Raw genomic sequence first — 26630 nt, 5'->3', positions numbered from 1 at the left:
CTGATTATATATATGTATATGCACACACACAGTATATGTATACTCTGTATGTGTGTCTCTGGGTGTATGTGTGTGTGTGTATATATATATATATATATACACACACACACACACACACACACTATATATATATATATCCTATGTGTATATATGCTGCATATAAACACATATCCACACAGCTCAGTATATGTCTGCTCTGCATATGTGTTTCTTTAAATACACACACACACACATATACAGAGTATATGTATACTCTTTGTGTGTTCTATATGTGTGTGTGTGTGCAGACTTTATATTTACACACAGTATATTTATTCTATGTATATATGCACGCACAGAGAGAGAGAGACATTCAGTATATGCATATTCTGTGTATTCTCTCTCCATATGTATATGTATATACATACATACACACACACAGAAACACACACACAGTATATGTATGCTCCCCTTCTATATATATAAACACACATAGAGTATACAAATACTCTGTGTATGTTCTATATATGTGTGTTTGTGCACACTGTATACTCTATATCTATATCTAATCTATACACACACACATATATATATAGATAATTTATATTCTCTCTCCCTATCTGTATATGTACACACATACACACACACAGACATTCAGTATATGTATATTCAATGTGTATGTTCTGTATATATGTATATTATGTTTATACACAGACACTATGTATACTCTGTGTTTATATGTCTATGTCTATGTGTGTATATATATATATATATATATATATATATATATAGACACACAGTATATATAGTCTGTGTATGTGTGTTTATATATACACACACAATGCATGTATACTGTTTGTGTGTGTTTATACACACACGAACACACAGTGTATATGTATACTCTATGTGTGTGTTCTATATGTATTTGTGTGCACACACACACTATATATATATGTACACACACACACACAGTATACAGTATATTTATACTGTGTGTATACACACAGAGAGAGACATTAAGTATATGTATACTCTATGTGTCGGTTATATATATATATATATATAGGCACATACACTCTATACTCATATATATATATATATATATATATATGCACGTGCACACACACAATATGTATACTCTGTGTTTATATATACACATATACACAGACACTATGTATACCCTGTATGTATATACACACACACACTGTATACCCTGTGTGTTTATACACACACACCACACACACAGAGTATATGCTGTTGTTGTTGTGTGCTTTGAAGTCATTTCCAACTTACAGCAACCCTAAGACAAACCTATCATGGGTTTTTTTGGGGAAGATTTGTTCAGAGGAGGTTTGCCATTGACTCCTCCTGAGGCTGAGAATGTGTGACTTGCCCAGTAGGTTTCATGGCCAAGCTGTGAATCGAACCCTGGTTTCCAAAGTCATAGTCCAACACTCAAACCACGACGCTACGCTGGCAAACAAAACGTGTATGGATGACCAAAATAAAATGGGAACGAACAAGAATGAAATCTAGAATACGTCAACCAGTCTGGATGCATCCTAAGTCATTTCAATCCAGTCTTTCAGAAAGTGACGGAGAGCCAGAACAACACACTGCATAACATTTATGGATTACACCCAGTAATGCAGATAAATGGAATATGTTTATTTGACTGTTCATATTTCACATCCTTTCAAACCACCCTTAGGTACACCAGCATCACTCCAAATAAGACAACGTCATCTCTGCAAGAAGAATGACAACAACAGAACTTTTGTTGTTGCTATTGTTTTGGGGGTTTGGTCCCTGAATACTCAGAAAAGGCAATATGAGACCCTCTCAAAAGTTACATTTAGGGATAATACTTCTAGAAAACCCTAGCCAGCATTGTAGTATCCTCGCTGGTGAAAGGCTTCTGAAAATTGAAGTCCCAAACAGTACTTTGTTTTCAAGCTCCCCAGGACTTTCTTGGCAAGCAAAGTGAAGCTGAGCCTCTCCATCTGGGAATTTCGATGCTGATAGCTCCTGGAAGGCCCTCTTCATTCCAGAAGGATTCTAGTACAGTAAAGTAAAAAGAGAAAGAAGAAATAGATCACTAAATCAATAAAATCCTGTTAATGTTGCCAGCTTATCTTTCTCTCTCTCTGTGTGTGTGTGTGTATTTCCTTTTTCCCAGCACGGATGCTGCAATATTGGAAAGATCTGTATCTGCTGAATTGCAATCTGGCTTGTAGTTATTAAAGGCCCAGGAGCACAGTCAGCAATATAATTTGGTGCATATGTTGCCATAAAATTCAATATAGAATCTCATGAGAGCATCCAGAATTATTATTATTGTTTTATATATCCCTTAGCTGTCTCAAAACCTCTATCATGGACAGACAAGCTCCATCCTATCATCCTGTGCAAAGAACTCTCTTTTTTAAACCTATAGTGTCTATAAGCACTATTGCAGTATGCAGTTTTAATGTTCAAACTCAATCGCAACAGTCTGTGTCGCAAGGGTCCAAAAACGCACTGCAGAAGTGGTAGATGTATTTGTCCCTGCTAATAAAAAAGACTCAGGGCTTTGGACTAAGATCTGGATCCTCCATGTGTGTTACTTCAAGTTGCCTGTTGACTTATGGCAACCCCATTCATTTCATAGGGCTTTCTTAGGCAAGGAATACTTAGAGGTGGTTTTGCCAGTTCCTTTCTCTGAAATGCAGCCGGTACTTGTTGGTGGTCTCCCATCCAAGTACTAACCAGAGCTGAACCTGTGTAGCTTCCAAGATCAGATGGCATGTGGTGCTTATAGGGCATTTAAGCATCTCCTGCTTCCACTACCCCATTATTTACATCCAGAAGAATAGCAAAGGCAGTTAGTTCTTCATTGAACTAACTCCCTCCAGACCATGCAGGACTGAAATCTGGTTTGGAAGAAAATCAAACGGTGCTACTTCAGAGAGAGTTAAATATAATCCATGATTAAGCACATTTTTGGGAAAGCGAGCTGCTCTGACGATCCACATTTATTTCAGAGCTGTCATTGACATTTCCAAAAATAACACGAAAAGCTATTATTGTATTATGGTGTTCTTCTTGACCTCAAGTTACTTAGGTGGTCTGGAGTGATCTTTGACACTGGAGATGTGTTTTGCTTTGCTGCCTCTGTAGAGGTTTGTGGGTGTTATATTTCAAAACAGGTTTCCTCTGTCTAGCTGTGTGTTTCTTCCTGTCTCTAAAAGTATGTTATTTGAAGCCTGCCACTGAAATAGCAGGCGGGCTGAACATGACTGTTGCAAAGAGACAGACTAACTGAGCAAGGTTGAGCCAGGGCATCTTATGACATCCACAGAAAGTCTGTTTCTTGAATTGCAGAAGATAAAATCAGAGAGGCTGTTCAGTCCTGACATCAAGGAAGGATTTTAGGTCAGAGGTCTAGGGTTCTGTTCAGTAACATAAGTAGGAAAGAAACCAGTTCTAATACTAGGCAGTGTCTTGCACCTGGAGAACGGAGTCAGTGCACATGCAAATTGTCTAAGAGACATGGCTGTGCATTTGGTGGCATTTTTTCATGTGGATTCAGTTGTACTGCCACTCAGTGCAAGGTGCAGTCAACGCATAACCACATGCAGAGATTTCTGCAGCCCAAGCTCCGTTGTAGGATCTTCTCAGCCTCTATTTTTCTTCTTAAAGGTGCTGCTGCTATTATCTTGGTGTGATGCTGCAGTGGATTCTGCCTGCAAAGCTGTGTGACGTAGACTTCTTTTGGTTCATTGCACTGAGAGTTCCAAATGGTATTGTAACGGTTAAAACTGCTTTTCTCCTTTCACATCCATTTAAAATCCACAATGGGGTTTAATATCGCATGGGATGGGTCCCGTGCACAAACTTGATTTAAAGTGGGGAGATACCCACAAAAGTGGGTACTTTCTGAAAGTAAGGAGTGTGTTTTGTCGACTTTGCATTGGGATTAATGTCGCGTTATTTCTCATTGATGCCAACACATCTGAAGAACAACTCGCAAACGCAGATTTTAAAATCCCATTTCTGCATGGGATTTAACCAATTTGCATGAAAAATAATTATTGCTGAAGCATGCCTATCAATTGTGGTATAGATGAAAACCTATGTGTTAAAGGAAAACATATTATAAATCACTTGTCACAACACTGATAGAGGTTCATGTTAATACCTATTCCGCTACCCACTTACGTGGCACAGCAAAGAAGAAACATGATCACCAAAGCAACCGGGAAGGCATACAAAGCACCTCTGGGGAAGGAATTGTAGATGTGAGACCAAAGATCATCCAGGTAGTCTGACAGCCAGGACCGGCGGATGCCTGCAGAGACAACAGGGGAGACAGGATGCTTTTCAGTGCCAAAGACAGGAAGGCACAAAAGGGAATGGCTTTCTCTGAAAGGACAAATGGAAGGGCTGCAAGAGGATCTGCCTGTGTGTGTTCCTAAGTCAACACATTTCCCAGTGAGATGGATTAATCATGGACTAGGAAAGGTAAAACATATCACTGGGATTTATGGAATTCTGTACTTTTTTTCTAAACCATTTGAAACCAAGCAGTAGCCCAAATGTGGGGCAGCTGGCTTAACTAGACGTAGTAACTATGGCTTCATTTTTTTGCCCTATGTGTTTGCTTAAAGGTAAAGGTAGTCCCTCATAACCGACTGCAGGGGTTGGTGCTCATCTCCGTTTCTAAGCTGAAAAGCCAGCATTGTCCAAGGACTGCTCTGGTGGTCATGTGGGCAACAGGACTGCACCAAATGCTGTTACCTTCCCACTTAAGTGATACCTATCTATCTATACTTGCATTTGCATGCTTTCGAACTGCTAGGTTGGCAGAAGCTGGGACTAGTGACAGGAGCTCACCCCTTCATGCAGCACTCAGGTCTCAAACTGCCAACCTTCTGATCTTCCAACCATCAGAACTGGCATCTTAACCACTAAGCCACCGCATCTCCAGTTGTGTGTGTACATAGTTGCCTTCAAATCACCGGCTGGCTTATAGTGACCCCATGAATTTCCTAGGCAAGGAATACTCAGAGGTGGTTTGCCATTGCTGTCCTCAGAAATACAGTCTACAGCATGTGGTGTTACTTTAAGGTCCTGCATCCAAAACCATACAAGTGTGAAAATACTTGCATCCCTTATGGATTCTTCAGAATCTGTTGCAAAAACAATCATACATACATCCTTCAAACTGATGCCTGAGAACCTGGATATCATAAACTGAGCCTTCAGTCTAATTTATGCCACGACAGAACATACTACTAAGCATGGATCCTCCAATAAGCAAGTTGTTGGTCAGAATGGGATTCAAAATAGGAGGGTAGTTGTTATTCTTGTTTGGGGGTTTTGTTTTCCTTACAAAATGAGCCCTTCCTACTTGCTGATACTGCCATCAGTGGGGCTATTTAAAGAAAAAAAATTAAAATCTCACGGTGGATTTTGTGGCCTGTGTCTTGCTCTCTTTGCTTTGCATTCTTCTGCAGTGACAGAAAATGGCTTCTGAGCTGCTTCTGTGTGATGAGCCTTCTAAACCTGTAAACAGCATCAAATGCAGGGGATGTCAGCTCAGCCCTGTCATTGCCCTGGGTGCAGGATGCAAAAACCACTAGGCACAGCATATGGAGACATGCCATTTCTTTCCAAATTAGATCCATGGCTTTCTTGCGTCACACAAGTGTAATGCCACCTACTTGCTTCTCTGGCCGGTACACAACAAAACCTCTTACAGTTGCGCAAATCGCTCTATTTGGGTCTGGAAGAATCTGTAAAATATAAGCATATGGGGTGTAGGAGCAAAAATATATGAGATTCGTTTATTTAAGCCTAAACCCAGCAATTACTGAATTTAAAACAAAAGCATCTCGGGGCACTAATAGGGGTGCTGCTATGGGTTGAAAGGCTAAAATGGACCCCACGCATGCACCCGCAACAGATGGCTCTGATCCCTCTGAGTTAACTTTGGCTCCCACAGCAACTGGGAGCATGGGAAACTGAGGTATGCCTGTGATCGAGGGTGGCTTTAGCAAAGATCTGTTCCTCCTAGAAACCGTTTTAGAGCAACAGAGCCACCTGCGCTTTTGGACTCTCCACGGGACTATCATCCTAGTAGGATCCTGCACTTCTGTACCACCACAACCAGTGCACAGAGGAATAAATAAATAATCTGGAGGAAGGCTAACTGTTTCTAGTCTTGGCTGTTTTACATGTGTTTATTCATAATCGTGTTTCTCTTCATTTCTGCGTTCATCTGCAATTTGTTTTCAAAGTGTGCATTTCGAAGCATATGTATCTTAAAATACAATTTTAAATTTTTAAAATTAATTTTAAATTACATCATCAACCCTAACGCCTCCCCACTTTGTATTAAAATTACAACATCATTGTCTTACACAATTGTTTTACAGTAAATAAATGACCAAAGTTTATCTTCCATCCCACGTTCTTATCTTCTAGATGATCCGAGTCAATTAATAACTACCTATGTTATAGTAACATTGTTTGTCCTTCCTAAATTACAGTCTGTTTAGCATAATGCATCTGTTTACCTTTATCCACTTCTAACTTAAATGTAGTCCTTTTGTTGCTTCATATATTATTAGATTATTGAAATTTCTCGAGAAAAATACATTTTTATGTATAATGATGCCTTTGTGAGTTCTGCTCTGGTGCCACAACAAACTATAGTTCCCAGAATTGCATAGGATTGAGCCATGGAAAGCAGTGTCAAACTGGATTAATTCTGCTGTGTGGACGCACCATATGTGACCCCAGTGCCTCCACTACAAAGTGTTCCTTGATTCTAGCAGAAATCACAGCTTAAAAGCAATTTTATTCTCTAGCAAAGTGATGGCAAACCTTTCAGAGACCAAGTGCCCAAACTCAGTGGTGTTCCTGCACCGAGTGTCACCCGGTGCCAGCAGGGAGACTTCAGGGGGATGGACTTCTGGTGCTGGGACCTCCAGGGGAAAAAACCCAAGTCACATTTTCTCAGCCTCAGGCTAGCAATAGCAAACCCCCCTCTGATGAAATGCCACACTGCCAACACTTCCTCTGCCTTCTCCTCTTCCTTCTCCTCCTTTTCCTCTCTCCTTCTGGCTCTCACTGGTGGTGGGCGGTTGGCTAGAGGCATGGGGCAGGTGCCACTACCTCCTCCTCCTCTTCTTCCTCCCTGCTCTCCTTCCCTCCTTCCCTCCACTCACCAATGGCCTTGCATGCCCACAGAGGGGGTGCTGCATGCCATCTCTGGCATGCATGCCATGGGTTCACCATGGCTGTTGTATGAGATCTGTAGCACCACTAGATTTTAGACATTATGATTTCCATCATACAGGGGTGTAGTGATGGGGTGGTGATGAAATCAGACATTGTGCCCCTCCTCCACCAAAAAATAAGAATTCTACCTTCCCAAAATGAAATTTCCATTCACTCCCCAAATGTCTAGCATTGCAGTAACTTAAAACTTCAACTGAGTCTGCCGAAACACAGGTTAGGCATCCAAAGAAAAGTGGCGGACAAAGTTAACAACGAAATGTGTACACAGCAAATGGAAGAGTTCAAGGTGTCAATGAATTTCAATATCTTACTCTCCTCAAGGCTAGAAATTAAAGGATTGCAGAAAATTGCATTGAGGAGGCATACTTTTCATTTGGAGGTTCAGTGACCTCATTTTGTTCCCTCCCTCTGTAGCTACACCCTTGACTTAAATGTGTTGCTTTTGTTGATGTTATTATGTTAATGATTTTCACTTTCTCCTGCTTGCAGCACTTAATGGCTCGATGTGCTCTACTGTGTTAGGCTGCAAGTTGTGGCATCACTAGATGGGTGCGGAGGTGCAGAGCACAGCAGATGACACCCCAGAGAAGGGGTGACACCCAGTCAAGTCTTCCTGCTATGGGGTGTATGTGGGAATGCCCCCTGTGGCTTTGCTGCCACCCTGGCTGTCTCCCCATGAAGGGAGCTGAGGTGGCAATGAAGGTGGTAGAGGGCTGGGCATGCTCCTCATGGCTTCACCGCCATCCCAGCTTTCTCCAGGAGGGAGCTGGGATGGTGGCTGAAGATGGTTGAGTACTTTGTGGCTTCACCACTGTCCTGGCTCTCTCACCAAGGGAGCTGAGGTGGCTCATATTCTGTCCCTTCCCGCTGCCATATGTGCCTTGCACCCTGGACGGGTGGACGAGTGCGCAAGCAAGTGGGGGAGGCAAGGGAGGCCACCATGTTGGACCAAGGAGGGCTGGCATGTGAGCAAGACATTGGGAGGGGAGGTTGAAGCAGGCCACAGCTGTGCCCCCCCCCCATAGCCCCGCCACACCAGCTATAATCAAACCTGGTGATGCTACTGGTTGCAAGATAATGACCAGTCTTTGCCTTGTCTGCAGTTCACACTATGCCAGCTGAGCTTTTGTGTCATACTGAATGGACATAATTAGTTATTGCTTAGTTCACACCCAGCCTTGCCACATTGGTACATTATTTAACACAAGATTGCTGTCAATAGCCAAAGTATACAATTTTTTAAAATGACTGGTGTGTATCCCTTTTGCCAGGTTGTAGCCAGAAAAGCTTCTCACATGCTCCTACTGACTTATCAGCTGACAGAACATTGGAATGCATTTTCTGAACATCTACTGGCCTAAATCCAATTCTTCATCTCAAGCAGAGCAAAACCATCATAGAATTGGAAAAGACCAGAAGGAGTTGGAAGAGACCAGAAGGACCATCCAGTCGAAACCCCCCCCTGCCATGCAGAAACTCTCAATCAAAGCATCCCCATTGACATATGTCCATCCAGTCTCTATTTAAAGACCTCTAAGGATGGAGACTCCACCACACCCTGAGGGACTGTGTCCCACTGTTGAACAGCACTTACTGTCAGGAACGGATGTTCTTCCTAATGTTGAGATGGAATCTCTTTTTTCTGTAGCTTGCATCCATTGTTATGGGTCTTATTCTCTGGAGCAGTAGAAAACAAGTTTGCTCCATCCTCAATATGACATCCATTCAAATATTTAAACAGGGCTATCATATCACCTCTTAACCATCTCTTTTTCAGGCTAAACATACCCAGCTCCCTCAATTGTTCCTCATAGTGCATGGTTTTCAGACCCTTCACCATTTTAGTCACCCTCCTTTGGACATGCTCCAGCTTGTCAACATCCTTTTTTAGCTGTGGTGCCCAAAACTACTATTCCAGGTAAGGCCTGATCAGAGCAGAATAGAGTGGCACTATTACTTCCTTTGATCTAGACACAATACTTCTACTGATGCAGCCTAAAATCATATTGGCCTTTTTTAGCTGCCGCATCACACTGTTGACTCATGTTCAACTTGTGGCCTACTAGGACTCCTAGATCCCTTCCACACATAGTCTCCTTATGCCAAGTGTCCCCCATCTATGGGGGATCAGGTCAATGGAAACTTGGTAAGTTAACTCTCCAGGGAATTTCATCGATGCAATGGGTCCATACTAGTTGAGATGAGCAACTGTATTCAGGCAAATGTGTTAAGCCTGTGATGGCAAACCTATGGCACGCATGCCAAAGATGGCACGCAATGCCATTTCCCCCAGCACACAGAGGTGAGAGGAGGAAGAAGAAGTGTGCGCCTGTTTCTACTGCTTCTCAACCCTCCCCTGCTTTCAGCTGTCTCTTTGGAGGCAGCTGGACACCAGGGACAGTGTGAGGGAGGAAGAGGAAGAGGTGCATGCCTCTTCCTCCTCCTTCCAGACCCTCCCTGGCCTCCAGTTGCCTCTGTGGAGGCAGCTGGAGGCCAGGAATGGCATAGGGGAAGGAGGAAGAAGAAGCATGCACCTGTTCCTCGTCTTCTTCCCTTGCACCCCAGGCTTTCAGCTCTCTGCAGAGGCATCTGAAGGCCCAGAAGGGCGGGGGAAGAAGTCCCACCCCCAGAGGGTGGAAGTCCTGCCCTTGGAGATTAAAAGTTCTGTCTCTGGAGGGCAGAAATCTTGCCCTTGGCACCGGAAGTTCCAGAAGACCTTTTAGTCTAGGCACTTGGCCATCACTGTGTTAAGCTGTGCCCAAGGTAAATTGCTGGGCTGAGCTCCAACCAAAGATCCACAAGTGCATACATTTAATTTGATCAGTTTATCTCATGTTTCACTGCATTTGTTCAAAGAGTGAATCATCATCTTCTTCTTCTTCTTCTTCTTCTTCTTCTTCTTCTTCTTCTTCTTCTTCTTCTTCTTCTCCTCCTCCTCCTCCTCCTCCTCCTCCTTCTTCTTCTGCATTCTCCCATTCCTCCTCCTCTGAGTCATCCAGATCCTGTGTGTCATTTTCGTCCATAATCCGGTTACAGATCACTATGTAGTTAATTCTGTCCCGAGGCGGGGTGTCAGCACTCAAAAAGCACTGACGCAACATCCAGAACAAAATGATACAGAAGCTCAATGCAGTGAGCAGCTTGGCATTTTGGCCAATATACTTGGGCAGGTTGTGGAGAGAAAGCGACAACCATGTCAGGAAGGAAGCCATTGGCTCACAGCACTCTTCCTTCAGTAAGGTTCTCTGGCGCTTCTGGGTGGGTTTGTGATGGGTGCTCTGGAAGGGGGCTTCCTCTTCACAGAGCAGAGCTGACCTGGGCCCCTCCCTGGTTTGAGTCTCCTCCAGGCTCCATTTCGGTTCCAAACTCCTGTTCTCACGGAGTCTCTTCTTCAGCTCCCGGGAGATGTCAGGGCGCCCAATTTGTCGGAAAGCTCGGGCCAGGCTATCCCAATCCACAGCATTTCTCTGCATCTTCAGCCAGTGGTGGAGGCTTTCTTTGCACTGCTCCATGTTGGAGATGTCTTGCTGTTGGCTTGGAGAGAGGCGATCCTTTGGCAGGATGGTGAGTGTGAGGCAGACCTCATGGCATTGTTCAGGGTTGAGGAACTCTAATACGTCGTTTAATATGGTGGTCTTCGGATCATGAATGGCCGTATTAATGTAAGCAGTATATGTTGCCAGCAGAAGGAGAGTCATTACTGGCAGTGCCATTATGCCTTGGATCAAGATCGGCCTCAATCTTGGTTGGCCATTGAGCACTTGGATTGGCTGGTGTGCTATGCCTGTTCCTGGCCCAGCATCTTATGTCTCCTTCCTTCCCACTCTCCTCTTACTCCAGGGGGGCTCTATGAGGTCAGTGAAACATCATAAACTAAGCTCACAGCTCCTGCTCAGTGATTGGAGTGTTTGCTGTGGTGCTGTTTTCTGGTTGTGTCAGCTCAAAAGGCTTTCCTCTGTCCAAGTGAATCAAATCTGGAACAGCATCAATCTTGGCCATGCATGTGTACAAACATACACACATACAAACAAACCAGCGATTAACCCATGAAAATTGTGGAATCACGATTAAGACTTTTCACACTACGTCGACATTAAAGTGCCATTATCCCGGGAATACACTGGCAATAAACAGCAACAAATCATTGACGGGGAAATCCAATGAATGATTTGTTGCTGTTTATTGCCTTGTTATTCCCTCATTATTCCCAGAATAATGGCTTTTTTAGCATAATTTGTATGAAAATCTTTAATTGCGATTGTGCAATTTTCACGGGTTAATTGCTGGTTAAACCCCCGATTTTCCCAGTGTGATAAAATCCTGTGAAATTTTGCTCTAGTGGTTTACAATCAATAAACCAATTGCCCGCAATTAGCTGGGTACTCTACTCAACTCTGCTCTGGTGCCACAACAGGCTACACTTCCCAGAATTCCATAGCATTGAGCAATGCCAGTTAAAGTGGTGCCAAACTAGATTATTTCTGCCATGTGGATGCACTTTATGTGACCCATGCCTCTATTACAAAGTGTGCTTTGATTCTAGAGGAAATCACAATTTGAAAGCAATTTAATCCTCCAGCATCTCTGTGCTACAGAGCAGACTATGCTGAAAATGACAGCATTTGTCACGGCAGACATCCGCTTCACAGTCAATTAAATTCTTCAGTAGTACAGAGTGAAATATAAGCCCCTGGGACAGAAGGCAGCATTTTGCTTTGGAGCCTTTCTCCTAAATCTTTGGGGAGGTATTTTAGAACCAGTCTAGCTATATGCCCTGGGGACGTTTTGTAGTCTTGTTACACACAAACATAAAAACGAATGGTTAAACATGACTCTTTCTCTCTGTCACACACACATACATACACCTGAAAATAAATATGTTTCTGTGGTTTGTACAGCTTTTCGTAAAGAAAAATCAGTGCACGCAAAATCATGCAGAAATGCACACAATGAAAAATTCATCTATTTTAAAATGAGAGTGGGGACATATGGCCTACAGCCAAGCCCTATGCTGTCCCCAAAGCTGTCTGTTCAGGTGCTGTGGTGCCCCCCCTCCCAACCCCCAATGGTCCCATATCCCCTGGGAATAATAGCAGAAATTGCACTACTTCTCCCAGTGGCACAGAAAAGGCTTTTTAAAAACCAAAGTGCACAAGGAATTGATTTCTTTAGATTTCCTCCATTGTTTTTTCAAAGGTTACTCCTGGGTCTCAAACTGCTAGGGTGTGCATGCATATGTACAAAAACAAATACCCCACATCCCCAATGGAACATGGCTGGTATTTGTTGCAGAAGATTAAAAATGGGCACTACAGAGGTTGGCATGGGAAATTCTGCCTGCCACATGTTCAATGGATGATCAGCACAGTCCCCCTGACTTCTGCCAACTGCCCACTCCTGTTGTTCTTTTTAAAATGTGCTCAAACAAGTGGGGGAAATTGCTCGATTCAGACAAACTTTTAGAAAATGCACACAAAAGTATGTGCACATTTTAATACAACTTGTAGCAAAATCTTGTAAACTGGGATAGAACAAGAATGCTGGTGCAATCCTAAGAAATGCAGTGGGGATCATGCCAACGTATTTTCACATCCCTAACAGACAATCCTTATTAGAAATGATGCCCTCTATTTGAGGACTGGAAAGTTTGTCCTTTTACACAAACTGAACAAGATGTCACAGTATCTTATATTTTTGAATGGGAATCCATCATAAAGGTAGAAATGTCTGCACCACGTCATTTATGAATATGGACAATATATTAATTTTACGAAGAAATACAGGGCTGAGCTAAGTGAAATAAATACTTCCATTTGATGTCTTAATTTTGACTGCTTGTTACTATTTTGAACACCTGAAAACATAACTTCCAAATGCATTTTGTACTTGTACAGTGTACAGAGATGGCTCAAGACATTTGGGTGCCTAATATAAAGGACAAAACACCCCACTCCTTTCATGTATGAATATAATGTGAATATAATTTCCTCCCCTGGCCTTACTGTTAAGCAGATTTCTCTGGCAACAAATGTTATCAAGGTGTTGAAAGGAGAGAGCTGTTTGTGCTTTTCACCCCAGTGCCCAATTTGCCTGCTGTCTTCTGGGGTAGTGCAAAAAACTCACATTGCCATTGATGAACAATATTAAATTGCCAGTCCAGTTAACTTTAGGATTTGGAATGGGGAAAATGCTGTCTTGTCATTTGGCTTTAACAGAAAAATACAGTGATGTAGACTCAAGTCGATTGACTCAGACTCAAGTCAGACTTAAGTCGCTTCAATGACTTAGACGCAATTTGGCAGTAAATGCTCTGACTCGACTTGACTCATGATTTGTATAGTTTTGGCAGCCGACTTGGTGGCATCATTCACTTCGAGCAACAGGCAAGATCTACCCCCAAAGTGTGGGGTGCATTTCTCAGAGGGAACAACAAATGTATTAGGCAATGGGCTTGAGGTGGAAAGGTATAATCCACCTTACGCTCCTCTGATGTGCAGCAAGGACAGGCTACCAAGTAGATCTCAACCTCTGCCTCAAGCCCATTGCTTAAGATGTTTGCTGTTCCCGCCTGAGAAATGTGCCACTGCTCCTCTTTTTCTGTTACAAGTTGGCTCCCAGACTTGAGATTCAACTTGAGACTTGAAAATTTCTTGGTAGGACTTGAGATTTGACTTGAGATCTGAAGACAGAGACTTGACACTTGGCTTGAAATAAAAGACTTGATTACATCACTGGAAAAATACCAGAGGCTGAAAATGTGACTTGTTTGGACTATTTTGTTGTAAACCGCTGTGATCTGTATAGGAATAGCGGTATAGAAATAAATTTTAATTTCATTTCATTTTCATTACATTGCCAGAGTCCCTTGCTGTGGGATTCTGAGAGTTGTAGTCCAAAATGTAAGCTATAGTTCCAACAAGACCTCCAGCTGCCGGAGGTGGCTTTGCTGAGTCACAAAATCCACATACAGCCTTTGCAATGATTTCTGTTAGTACTGTTGGTTTTGTGAAAAGCACTGAACACTTAGCAAATTCCAAAGTTGTCAGAGATTTCCCACTTGCACCTGGTCAAAGCTCAGAAAAATAAGCACATATCATACCTAAACTCCTCCAGGCCCCAGCAGAGTTCCATGCTTTGCACATAGAACCTGGCAACGTTTATGACCTCACTGCACCCAACTACATGGGGAAATATTGATACTGGACCTCAGAAGACATTGGGGGTTTTTATACAAAGGTGATCAATATCTGCCTGTGCTGTTTTGGTGGCAAATCTCAAAAAGTCTATTAAAATTAGTATTTTTTGTTTGTGGTAATGGGATTTTCGTGGTAAACTTTGATGGCAAACAAGGAAACCCCCTTTAAAACAATTATTTCCTGCTAAATGAAGGAAAGAGAGAGAAGAACAGAGAAAGGAATGGATAGGGTTGGAGATAGAGAGGGAAAGTTTGAAGGGGAAAAGAAAGGGAAGATCCAAGGACCTGATCAACTGCTAAATTAAAAGACGAAAGGCTATTGTTTAGGTTAGTAAATATAGCTCTAATATAGAATAATAGAAATACGAATTGATATAATAATTATAATGCTATATGAGTGTGTATGAGATGGTTGTATATGTGTGAGGTTTGTTGATTGTTTGATTGTATAGTGTATTAATAGAGAACTTAATAAAAATATTTTTTAAAAAAATTATTTCCTGCTCATGATAATGTGGTTTTCCCTCCTGGATTGTGTCCAGAAAGGATGAATTTTGGTCTCCAGATACCTGCTAAGTTACCCACCCCATCTTTATTAGCACCATTATTGGGAAAATTAGTTTCCTATAATGTGCATGTTGGTGAGTATGGGAGGAGGTAGAACAAAAGTAAGAGTGATCCAAATGACTGCCAAAACCTAGAGAGCCATTGGGGTGTAGTGGTTTGAATGCTGGATTAGGATACTGGGAAAGTGTTTTTCTGGGATCCCAGGAGCTTAAAGGAAATAACCACAGTACAAGCCAGGATGAAGTATCACTCACTAATTAATTATTATCTGATATTAATGCTGACTTTGTTCACAGCAGAGTCAGCATTAATTTATTCTACTGCTGGAAAGTTCAGGAATCAGTCATGGGAAGGAAAAAAGAGATGAAAGTACAGCTCTTAATGAGACAAATGCTCTTTAATTATGTGGCACTGTCCTCTGACAACCCAGAGGTTTAGCATAAATAGCAAAGACATTTAAGTATGCTGGACGTGAACAGTTTTGTAACATTGAAAGGTCTGACACCATTTGACTTTTGCTGATAGAAGAGTATTTGGGAAAACGATAGCTCATCTGGTGGAACCAACTCTTTATAGCTGCTGTGAGTACAGAGGATCTGAAAGGTTTATCAGCTATCAAGATATTAAACAGAGGATAAAACAAAACCATGTAGGGAAACAGGTCTGTCAACAGCTTTTATTCAGGAGACAGAGGTGAAATCCTGAGTAGAATAGACCCACTGAATCAATTGGATTTAGTTGTGTGTTGACTCTCAATTAAAAAAAAAAGATGGATTGAATGAGTCTAATCCAGCTGGATGTAACCAACAGGATTCCAGCCATAAACTTTGCCAGTTTGGGCCATTCCAAATGTTTTGGACTACAACATCCATCAATTCTGACAATTAGCCAAGCAGAGGGGGCCGATGGAGTTTGTAGTCCAACAGATCTGGAAAAATGTCATGTTGGCTTTCATGCTTGCTTGCCGGCTTCACATAGAGAAACAGTGGGTCTTCCTTGATGAGAAAATAGGATGTTAGACTAACTAGATCCACACTTGGCATTATCCAGCAGGGATTGTCGCACATTGCAGATTCTGTTAACCTTGTTTATTTCTGTTAAAAGTTGCAGATTAGATTGTATGGATTTAGGTTTTTTTTTTCTTTTTTTTTAAAAAAACCCTTTTGCATTGTTTTAAGGAAACATTTCCTACCTTACCCTACACTTTCTATACTTGCCTGCTCTAAAATAGATCTCATTTAATTCAGTGGGACTTACCTCCAAGTAAATATGCTTAGAACTGTAATCCACACATATAATAAGTGTCTGGAATTCAAAGCTACACTTTCCTAAACATCAAAAAGTGGCTTCAGATGGGTTTTATCAAGATGAAAACTACAATGGGAAGATGTCATGGTACAGGACCTGAAAGCCTTTTCTCTCATCGTGGTCTGGAAGAAAAATCCCCTCCTGAAAACTGCTGTTTGTCCCTGGAGAGACACTTCCCTTAGAATCAAAAGTAGCTTTCCTCCTAACACAGCTACCCCACTTCTCAGGCAGAAATAGTTTTCCAGTTACTTTAATATTCTTCATACAATCCAAAACTGCTGCTATCAAAAAATATACAGGCAATGTGGTTCATTTCTTTTGAGCATGTTCTGACGCTAGATCTTACTTCACTGTGTTCCAGGTGGCTGAAAGTTCCCCAGGGAGATCAAAGACAGGTTTATCATTACTAGGCCATTTGCTGAGTGTCACAACCTAAAATTTCCATCCGCAGTGCAATGTGCTTATTCCAGAGGACTGGGTGTATCCTCAAATACTGAACAAAAATGGGAGAGTCCAGGAAATTTATCACTGGGCTGAGATGATCTTGATTTCCCTGGAAAATCTGAAAAGGAGAGAGGAATAACAACTGTTATTTTGCCAGTCTTCTTGGGGGTAAAGACTAGAACTAGGAAAGTTACTTGATAAAAGTTTTTGACACTACAATTACTGTTCCAAACTCTCAAGAATCAGTTGCAGTTCTTACATATCACCTGTTGCGTTCTTATTATTCAAAGTGAGTTACCTTTAAAAACACCACCGAAATGCTACAGGCTGCTAGCCTTTGGTACAAAGCACACTGAGCTCATATATGCCCACCAAGGCAGTAACTAAAACAGCTAGTTATTACAGAGGAGTTGTGTTAGCCACCACTCAGTTATAACCATAATATAACTTAGGGCCTGAACAGACAGGCCAAAATAAAGCTGCTTCGGGCCACTATGGAAGTGTTCTGATTAAATGATGCATGCATCCTAAGAAGCCAGAAGCCATGTCAAAGCTCCGCTCCGCTCCACTCTGATTCTGATAAGATGGCATGTGATGACTGTATTGTGTTGAGTGGGTTTATATATATTTCTTTAATCAAAACATTCTTGTACTTTGACCCTAAGAAACCTCAGTCCACTGTACCACTGGACAATAGAAAACAAATGGGCCCTTGCAGAGAGGCCAAAATAATACTGCCTCAGGTCACTTTTGAGGTATGCTGTTTAAATGACACACACATCTTAAGAGACCAGAAGCTGCGCCAAAGCTGCGCTCTAGTCCTTAGGACTGGACCATGGCTTTGGCGCAACTTCTGGACTCTTAGGACCCATGCAGCATTTAAACAGCATATTTCCAAGGTGACCCAAAGCAGCTTTATTTTGGACTCTCTCTACAGGCTCAAATAAGATTTTCATCCCTCAGTCCCCCACCACAAAATTTGCACCTTGAACAACACAAAGAACTCATCATTGGCTCACACCGTAAAGGAAATCCTGAGATAAAGTTTGCAAACATTACTTTTATGGACTTCCACTTCATATCTCAAAAAGTAGGCCCCGTTCAACACTGACACTGCATTTTCTTGCAGACTGATAAATGCTATTACCTTCTCTCTTCCATCTTGCAAAACAGGATTCCAATGTGTGCCATCCTGGCTTCCTGAGAGAGAAAATTCCTTCACAAACATTTTGGTGAAGACAGACTTTGCCCCTTGGGTCACCACCCCTGTCACCCGCATGGTCTTCAGAAAGTTCACCTGAAGCCACTCTGCTGTGCTATCCACCTGTGGAACAGAAAGAGATGCCTTCAACATAAGCAGCCTTGGATTCCATGAAATTATCCCTTTCTTTTGGCAATTAAATAACATGGGCCTCAAAGAGAAAATAAAATCATCACCACCCCAGTCATAGGAGGCATTTTATTTCTGTACTGTATATCAAATTCTGAGAAACATAATCAGAAGGGTGCTCTTGTCCTCATGTTCTCTTGGTGCTAATCTCTTGGGGAACATAATGTTGGGATAGACAGTTGGCTCCACTAGGATTTTTGTTATGGTCTTAACTACCAACCTGAGCCCAATAATATCAGAAAGCTGTGGCTGAGAGAGAGTGACTTGCCTAAGGTTACCAAGTGGGTTTCCATGGCTGAGTGGGGATTTGAACCCTAGCCTCCAGAGTCATAGTCCAATGCTCAAATCAGTACTATGCTGGCTCCCAAAAAGTGAGATATAAAGTAGTGAATCAGAAATAATAAAGAAATAGTCCAACACAAGTCACTTTCTCATCACAGCTCTTCCACCTATGGTACAAGTATAGGTTTATTGGCAGTTTCAAGCAACTGCAACACTTTTGAGCATTCAATTTGTTGCTTCATTAATGATAGCTGTTACTGTAGGATCTTAAACTGTGATTCCCATTTGGTAGGCACACAGAAATACACAGAAGGTCTGTGTCTGAATCGAAAACCTCACTTTTTTCCAGGGTTTGAATCCCCACTCAGCTATGGAAGCTGACTTTGGGCAACTCTCTCTCTCTCTCTCAGCCTAAGGAGATTACTACATGTGGCTTTTAAACTGTGATTACACCAGGAGAAAAGCAGCTTTGGTGATATGTATAGCACATTGCTACCTCCAACCTATAGCTGCTTTGACCCCACCCCATCCCTTTTTATTGACAGGGAAAACCTGTCCATGGCCTTGCAACTGCGCAAACTCCTAGGTGTGAAACATCACTTCTGGGCCAGTTACACAATTGGTGGTCAGGTGTTGTCAGTGTCCCTTCCTCCGTCTCACTATTCCCAATCAGCCTAATTCCCTATTGTTTTTCCCAGTCACACAACTGAGAAGAGATGCGGTGATGGCTTCTTGAAGTGGTATGTTCCCATTCTTTTTTACTAATATAACTGTTGTGAGAACAGGTCTCATGTGGTAAAGTGGTAAGAGGAAGGCCATGGCAAACTCTCTCTGAAAGCTGGTATTTATAGAAGTTATAGCCTAAAATATGTGGAAGGCACCAGGTTGCCTAGCCCTGATTCCGGCTTCTATCTTGCTTCCTACCATAATTTACCTTTGGTCTCCAAGCATTGGTTCTACCATTCAAGTTAAGCCTGGCTTGAAAGGGAGACCAAGTGGAGAACACATTGTCAATGTAGGAAGAGGCGGAGATATGTTCATCAAAGATGGTTTTGCTTTCCATTCCCAGTGGTGTGGAGCAACCTAAGAGAGAAAAGAGAGACAGGAGATATGATCTTACACTCTTTAGCAGCTCTGTTCCTATTGAGAAAGGTCCTCAATTTCTAAACTGACCCTTTGCTCCCTAGGCAGATCTACAAGGCAACACATTTAATGATGTCAACAACTCCTGGACAATTTTCCAAGTGCTAAGACAGTTACACAATCATATAAATAATATGAAATTATGAATTAGTACCTTACTAAAGTGCAAAGATATAACTCTGAACACTAAAGTGAGGATAATCCAAGACATTGTTTTCCCCATCACCATGTATGGATGTGAGAGCTGGATAGTGAAGAAAGCTGATAGAAAGAAAATCAGCTCATCTGAGATGTGGTGCTGGAGAAGAGTGCTGAGAATACAGTACTGTGGGCAGCCAACAAGATAAACAAATAGGTACTAGAACAGATTAAGCCTGAACTCTACCATAAACCAGGATGACTAAATTGAGATTGTCATATTTTCACCACATCACAAGAAGCAAGATTCATTAGAAAAGACAAAAGATGCTGGAGATCAGGGTTGAATCCCGCATTCAGCTATGAAAGCCCACTGTATCTCATCCTTTGGCAAGTCACACTGTCATCTGAATAAATCTTGCCAAAAAATTCCATTATAGGTGTCTATTAGGGTTGCCAAAAGTCAGAAATGACTGGAAGGCACACAGCAGCAACAATGATCTTTTCCTGTTTTTAATTCTATTCCTTCCCCATTCCTTTTTCCTTTTATATAGTCTGTTTTATGATATAAATCTGAGTGCAGGTATTGTATTGTTTTTATTGTTTTATGCAGAAGGACTCAACCTTTCTCTCCCAATGGGCAAGTATTATCTTCAGTATCAGACAGAACATGCCAGTCAGTGGAAACAAAAGCAAGAAATTATTATTGATAAACCAAGCACATAAGCTTTCTATGGATATTTGGCTGGACATTGTGAGAACAGAATGCTGGGCTAGATATGCACTACTGGCTGCTCATCCCTTTTGAGGACCAATTCAAGGTACCTGTATTGACTTATAAATCAGAGAATAGGAAAGCTGTGGCCATCTAAATCTCTAAATGTACAACTCACAGATGTCCCAGCTGGCATACCATTGTGGGAGTTGTAATCTAAAACATCTGGAAGGCCAAACAATCTCCTCCATTCAGCAACTTTCCATTCCCTGACAATTCAAGGCCAAAACCTGAGACCCTTGTGATATGAGTATGAATCCTTCTAAGACACACAAAGGCAGCGGTAGACAAGGTTTTGGAATCATGTCGGAACTAGTTTCTAGGGCAGCAGATTGCTGAAACAGGCGTGCAAGGAATCCAAATAATGGCTCCAGAATTTGGTAAAACCCACTCATCCAAGATATAGCAACAAGCGGTGAAAACTCCATTTTTGATTATCGGGCAGGCAGCAAAATGTGCCAAGTAACTGCAGTGCTTTCTTCCATCCCACACAGTCTTACCTATATGACACATAAAGGTTTCGCGCCCACACAGCTTTGTGAATTTGCACTTTTCAATTGTATCTCACACAACCTTACATACATGTAAGGCTGGTTAAAATACATGATCTTTAAATTCAGCTCTTTAAAAAAATGTAAAACAAGACTTTTAGGAATTTAAATCAGAGTTTTGTAAAATTGCTCAGGTAAACGTTTCATCATTAATGCTACCATAAACCCTCTAGTTACAGTGTATGAATATATTAAAAGTGGTTTATGGAGAGAGGAGACAACCTGGTCAATGCTATTCTGTAGGTGGTGTACATGAAAGGCATGCTAGCTCTCATTCTCTGCTTTAATGAAGTGAATTTGTGGGCCTGTATTTCTCAAATCCAAGCATAACTGTTCAGGTAAGCAGTTAAAAGAACATGAACGTGTTTTGTTAATGTTATATTTTGCTTTTTAAAAAATCCTGTTCTTTGCAAAGTACAGGAGAAGTCCGGATTAGATATGGGATGCCTCCAGCCTGGGCACAGATGCATGTAATAACATTCATTTTTTAAAAGTTTCACATCTGGTTCAGGAAAAAGGGCAGTGCAGTAAACTCCTTAAACCAGGGTCCCATTCACACTAAACAATTACAGTGCTACTTTCCACTTTAACTACAACGCCAACAACCCATGGCATCCTGGGATTTGAAGTGTAGGGAAAGGCATTCTACTGTCTCACTAAACTACAAGCCCCAGCATTCCAATGTATGGAATCATGGCAGTTAAAATGGAATAGTAGCACTATAATTGTGTAACCCTATCCCCCACCCCTGCCTTAACTTATTTAGGGGACATCTGCCGCCTGCATTGCAGATCATGCATGTGGATAGTGGTGGATTTTGACCAATGCTCTAATTCTATGGTTTTGTGACTTAAAAGATGAAAGCTCTCATTGACATACTGTTCAGGTCACAGCCAATGAGCTCCATACGTAACGTGTTGCGGATGTTGTAGTGCGTTGGATGGAGGCGGATATAGCGGGCCACAATAGGAGGGTCAAAGAAATTGTCTTTCACACCAGTTGCACCCACATTTCCAAAGAATATCTGCAAGCAAGAAGAAAGAAGCAGTTGCTTTACCCTGCATATGATGGTACAAATGGAAGTTGTGATCACAAGCTAAGTAAAACTCGCAGGGAATTTTCATTCTGTAGTTTAGTCCTGATTTCCTGACCTCTGCTTTGCTCTTCTGCATGCCTTCCTTTATCTTCACTTGTGGTTGCTAAAACTTTGCAAGTTACCTCTAAAATCTCATCATTTGTTTTTGCTGTTATATTTATTTATTTCTGGTTGCTTTCCCAATAACGGGACACAATCAGCAGTGTGCAAATTATTAAAATCAGTACGGATTAAAAACATACAAAAGCATCAGTATATATGTATACATGTATGTTAATTTAAAAAAAAACAATTACCCAAACTATAGCATTAAAACTGCTTAAAATTAATTAAAGATTGATATAATAAATTGACAAAACCATCAAATAAACAAAACCAGGGAGATACTAACTGGAGATTCTGCACTGAGCAAGTGGTTGGACTATATGGCCTATAAAGCCCCTTCCAACTCTGTGATTCTATGACCTACATTTCTTGAATTGTGACATTTTTCTTTCACAGGTGGACTTTTTCTCCTTCTGTTTTCTTCTTTCTGATTAGAGGAGTGTTACCAAAAACATAAGTACTCACCATCTCAGAGCTGGTGGCATTGCCTTTATAACTCTTCCACCTCTCACCATCCAGGCTGTAGAAGATGGAAAACTGAGAGATGTAGAGGTTAGACAACTTTTGACGAGCTCCTTGCGTCTTTATTCCATGGATAATCTTTGGATGTAGCAGATCCACCTGGACAACAACAAAAAATTATTTTTTAATGGAAGATGAACATGCTGGAGATACACATCGTCAAAGAGGACGGTACTGACCTAGGTAGACCAGCAGTCTATCTCAGGAAAAGGTAACCCTTTGTGCTTCTAGGAAGAACTATAGAAGCAATTCTTGGAAAAGTTTCTTTTTCATCCACAACCCCCAGAATCACCAGCAAGCATGGCCAGAGCAAAATAATATTATTTCCCCATATTTTGTGAAAATATCAGGTTTCGAAGTCCCTCTGGATTTGTCTACAGTGGTATGCCTTATCATTTTATTTTATTTTATTTGCTTTCCTAGCCTGAAGAACAAGCAAATTGTTTGCAATACAGTGTGGGAATTGGTGCTTTGGCAGCAGAGGAAAAATTTTTTTTAAATCAAACAACCCTTTACCAATAATAAGCTGATCTGGGTGGACACAAAATCTTCAAGACAGAATGAGAAGACTCCTTGTGTGTCTTCTTGCATTTTGGTCAGCCCAGAGTGACTTTAAACGTATGACTGCTCATAATGACTTTGTGCTGGTCCAAGGTCAGATTAAGGCACGGCGAGACACTAAGTTTGATCAAGGTTATAATGACCTATACAGCATTACTAAAAATATGCATTAAAGCCTTTTTAAAAAGAGCTTGTATTAATGGGCCCCACATAACCTGAGGTCCTAAACTGTAGTTTATTGAACACAACCTTAGTCCTGCTCCCTTGCGCCTTTTTGCTTTTGTTTGCACCTTCCATTTTAACTAGCCATAGTTCCATCAACATAGCAGCACTGTGTGAGAGTATTATTATTATTATTATTAGTAGTAGTAGTAGTAGTAGCAGTATTAAATTATCTGATGATGATGAGGAGGAGGAGGAGGAGGATAATGACAGAGTCCTATTGGAGACTTACGTCTTCATAAGCAGACTTACATCTGTCTGAATTAGAAAAATTCCATAAGGGCCACATCCAGTAAAGGCCTGCTGTTACATTACTACATAGGGGGACTGGCAAAATGATTGAAGCATACTGGGAACTATATGTATTGGGATACAGCTAGGGAGTGCCAACACACATTATAGACCCTGCTGCTGTCCTGTTACACATCTTCACAATTCACTAACAGAGTTTCTTCCAACCTCTGTTGCGTAGCCAAGTATATGCAAAGGTATGTAACATAGATCCTGGGCTACTACTTCTCCAGAAAGAATTGGGTCTACTATTTTCATCACTCACAGAAGAGAAGTAACGTTGTTGTTGTTGTTGTTGTTGTTGTTGTTGTTGTTGTTGTTATTAACCTTTATTTATAAAGCGCTGTAAATTTACACAGCGCTGTACATACAATCTTTTTAATTGGACGGTTCCCTGCCCTCAGGCTTACAATCTAACAAGACACGACACAAAAGGAGAAGGGAATGGTGGTGGGGAAGGGACCTCTCTAGTAGCATAATACATATAAAGTACATGGCAATACAGGAAATGATTCAATAAAACAGGCAACAAAAGAACATCAAATAGGAAGTGACAGTTATGCAATGCCTGGGAACGCTTCCCTGAACAGGATGGATTCTGAATCCCTTTGAGGCTACCTTTACTTGCCTGATTGAATTCCTTGGTTTAATTACTGGAGAACCTACCTGGATCCAGGATTTTTTTTCAGCTGTACTCCAAGCATTGACTGACCCAGATTTGTGCAGCCTGGACAAACTGGGGAGCCATTCACCTTTGCAAAATGGAGGAAAGCGGACTTTAGTAAAGAGGGATTTTGTAATGGCAGTCCCCAAAGTGGACTCTCAAAGGCTACGCTAGCAGAGTGCAACTCTGGGAGTGTCTATGAAGCTTGTAAGGCTCTGAGTGTGAGTCCTGGTTGTGGGCTACCATTCAAGGACCAGCTAACCTAAGTAAAAAGACACCACAAGATAGATTTTATGGTTATAAACTGGCCACATCAACTATGAACACACACACCCCCTCCAGATGCAAACACAGTCTTTCAGGGGGAGTGTAACCCCATCCTGACTGATTGGCACACCTCCAAACCCAGATTACATTTCAACAATCAATGGTATTGAATGGCACTGAGAGCACCAGGAGGGAGACACACTCCTTGTCAATGCTCAGGTGAAGATAACACTCTCAGCTCCATATCCTGCTCTAAAGCCAGTTTGAAATGGGTCTAGAAAAGCTTTATCATCCAAGATGTAGATATTAATAGATAGACAGATGGAACTTGTAGCAGAAACAAGGATGCTATAAATGAATATTGCCATTCTTACCATGATGTCCTGAAGCTGTAATCTGAGAATCAGCAATGTATCCAGAAGCTAGGCCCAGAGGCGTTTGACACCCTAAAACCAAATGTTTCAAAAAAAATATTAGCATTAAAAAAAAACCAAGATACGAATGCTTTAAATATATATTCTGGATACAGGCCTACCCTTGGAATTCCAATGGAACATGCATTATATGTGATGGACTTGAAATTCAGTCTCAGTGTTTGGAATTCCTGATGTGACTCAGGATTGGTGGTTTCATAAAAATTATTGATTCTGCATCTCCCAAGAGATAATAATAATAATTATTATTATAATAATTATATTCCACCTTTTCCTTGCGGAATCAAGGCAGATTACAAAGCAAAGGGAGCATTTTGCTTTTGCACATTTGAGAGTTTTTTTATTGGATACATTTCAGGGGGGGAAATGCACATTAAACCATGTGTATGCTCTAAAGAGCAGTGTCATGTTCAGTTACTCACGTTGGTCATACACTAAGAACAGGGCGCTCATTCCAGCCTGCTCATGCTCACCAACTGCACACTCTACCCGCCAAATCCCAGGATGGGATGGCTGCATTTCCACTGTCTCAAAGACTCCTGCAGCAAGAAAGAGAAGACAGAGTTCATCAGTCACCTTTTTCTCTATCTGCAGGACATAAAGGGATGAGTAGTGTAGTGAGGGTTTTGAAATTACCAGAGACTAGGGAAAGAAACTCTATTTCTAAAAAAAGGGCACCTCTGCAGAACAAAATGACATTGTATGCAGAATCCTGATTCTGGTCTACAGAAATCAGTTTTGGCAGGGAGCGATTCTGAGCAGAAAAGGAAAGGTGGTGAAGAGGCAACATGTAAACTTCTTGCAAATGTCTTTAATGTGTTGTTATGGAAGCTGCCTTGGGTCCCAATTTGGGAGAAAGGTGGCATATAAATAAAGTAAATAAATTATCAGTAGTGTTAAACTCTGGGAGTGGGAATGTGATGTACTCTGGACATGGGGGCTATGGCTGCCATTGTCCCCCACCATCGTCTAGACTGGCTGGGGCTGATCGGAGTTGTAGTCTAAGACATCTGGATGCCATCAGGTTGCCTATACTTGTTTGCTTATTTTCTTACGTTAACACAATATGGCTGAGACCCTAAGTTGGAGCACAGCTCTACCTGTGCACTTCCATGTTGCTATGTTCTGGGATGGTCTGTTGTTCTTGTTTACTAGTGGGGATGAGGAAAGGCAATTCAAACCATGGACACAACTTGGAGGTGGAGAAATTGGGGAACATTCACAGATGTAGTCCTTACCCCAGAAGCCAAAAGCAGCATGTTCTGTATTGCCTACTCCATCCTCTTCCCATTAGTAAGATGCAGCAGCAGCAACACCCCTCGAGCTTGACAACTGCCATGGGGCTTGGGACAGAGCATAAAGGAAAGAGAATAGCCCCCTGCAATGCATCCAAAAAAGGGACTAGCAGG

The 26630-nt window shown here is 41.6% G+C and overlaps 2 protein-coding genes across 3 annotated transcripts in view; both read right to left on the bottom strand.

The window, feature by feature from the left end:
- Window positions 1–4175: 4175 nt before the first annotated feature.
- LOC121937154 lies at window positions 4176–11073 on the bottom strand. The gene is made up of 2 exons (XM_042480088.1): window positions 10220–11073; window positions 4176–4309 (listed from the first exon to the last, which is right to left on the bottom strand). The coding sequence occupies exons 1-2, from the start codon at window positions 10977–10979 to the stop codon at window positions 4176–4178; spliced, it is 894 nt and encodes a 297-aa protein (XP_042336022.1). The 5' UTR covers window positions 10980–11073.
- Window positions 11074–15429: 4356 nt separating this feature from the next.
- The window catches only part of F8 (coagulation factor VIII), a 44908-nt gene continuing 33707 nt past the window's right edge, over window positions 15430–26630 (bottom strand). For both annotated transcript variants that reach the window (XM_042479733.1, XM_042479732.1), the window contains exons 19-26: window positions 25644–25760; window positions 25162–25233; window positions 24523–24608; window positions 22726–22881; window positions 21939–22083; window positions 19387–19535; window positions 17928–18104; window positions 15430–16898 (exon numbers count right to left, since the gene is read on the bottom strand). In XM_042479733.1, coding sequence (XP_042335667.1) covers window positions 16743–16898; window positions 17928–18104; window positions 19387–19535; window positions 21939–22083; window positions 22726–22881; window positions 24523–24608; window positions 25162–25233; window positions 25644–25760 — 1058 coding nt within the window. In that variant the 3' untranslated portion in view covers window positions 15430–16742. The remainder of the gene's footprint in view (window positions 16899–17927; window positions 18105–19386; window positions 19536–21938; window positions 22084–22725; window positions 22882–24522; window positions 24609–25161; window positions 25234–25643; window positions 25761–26630) is intronic.

The sequence above is a fragment of the Sceloporus undulatus genome, chromosome 7 (genome assembly GCF_019175285.1).
Source record: "Sceloporus undulatus isolate JIND9_A2432 ecotype Alabama chromosome 7, SceUnd_v1.1, whole genome shotgun sequence".
In the NCBI taxonomy this organism is placed as follows: Eukaryota; Metazoa; Chordata; class Lepidosauria; order Squamata; family Phrynosomatidae; genus Sceloporus; species Sceloporus undulatus.
Note: the sequence above shows the minus strand (reverse complement) of the source record. Positions and strands in the feature narration are given on the sequence as shown.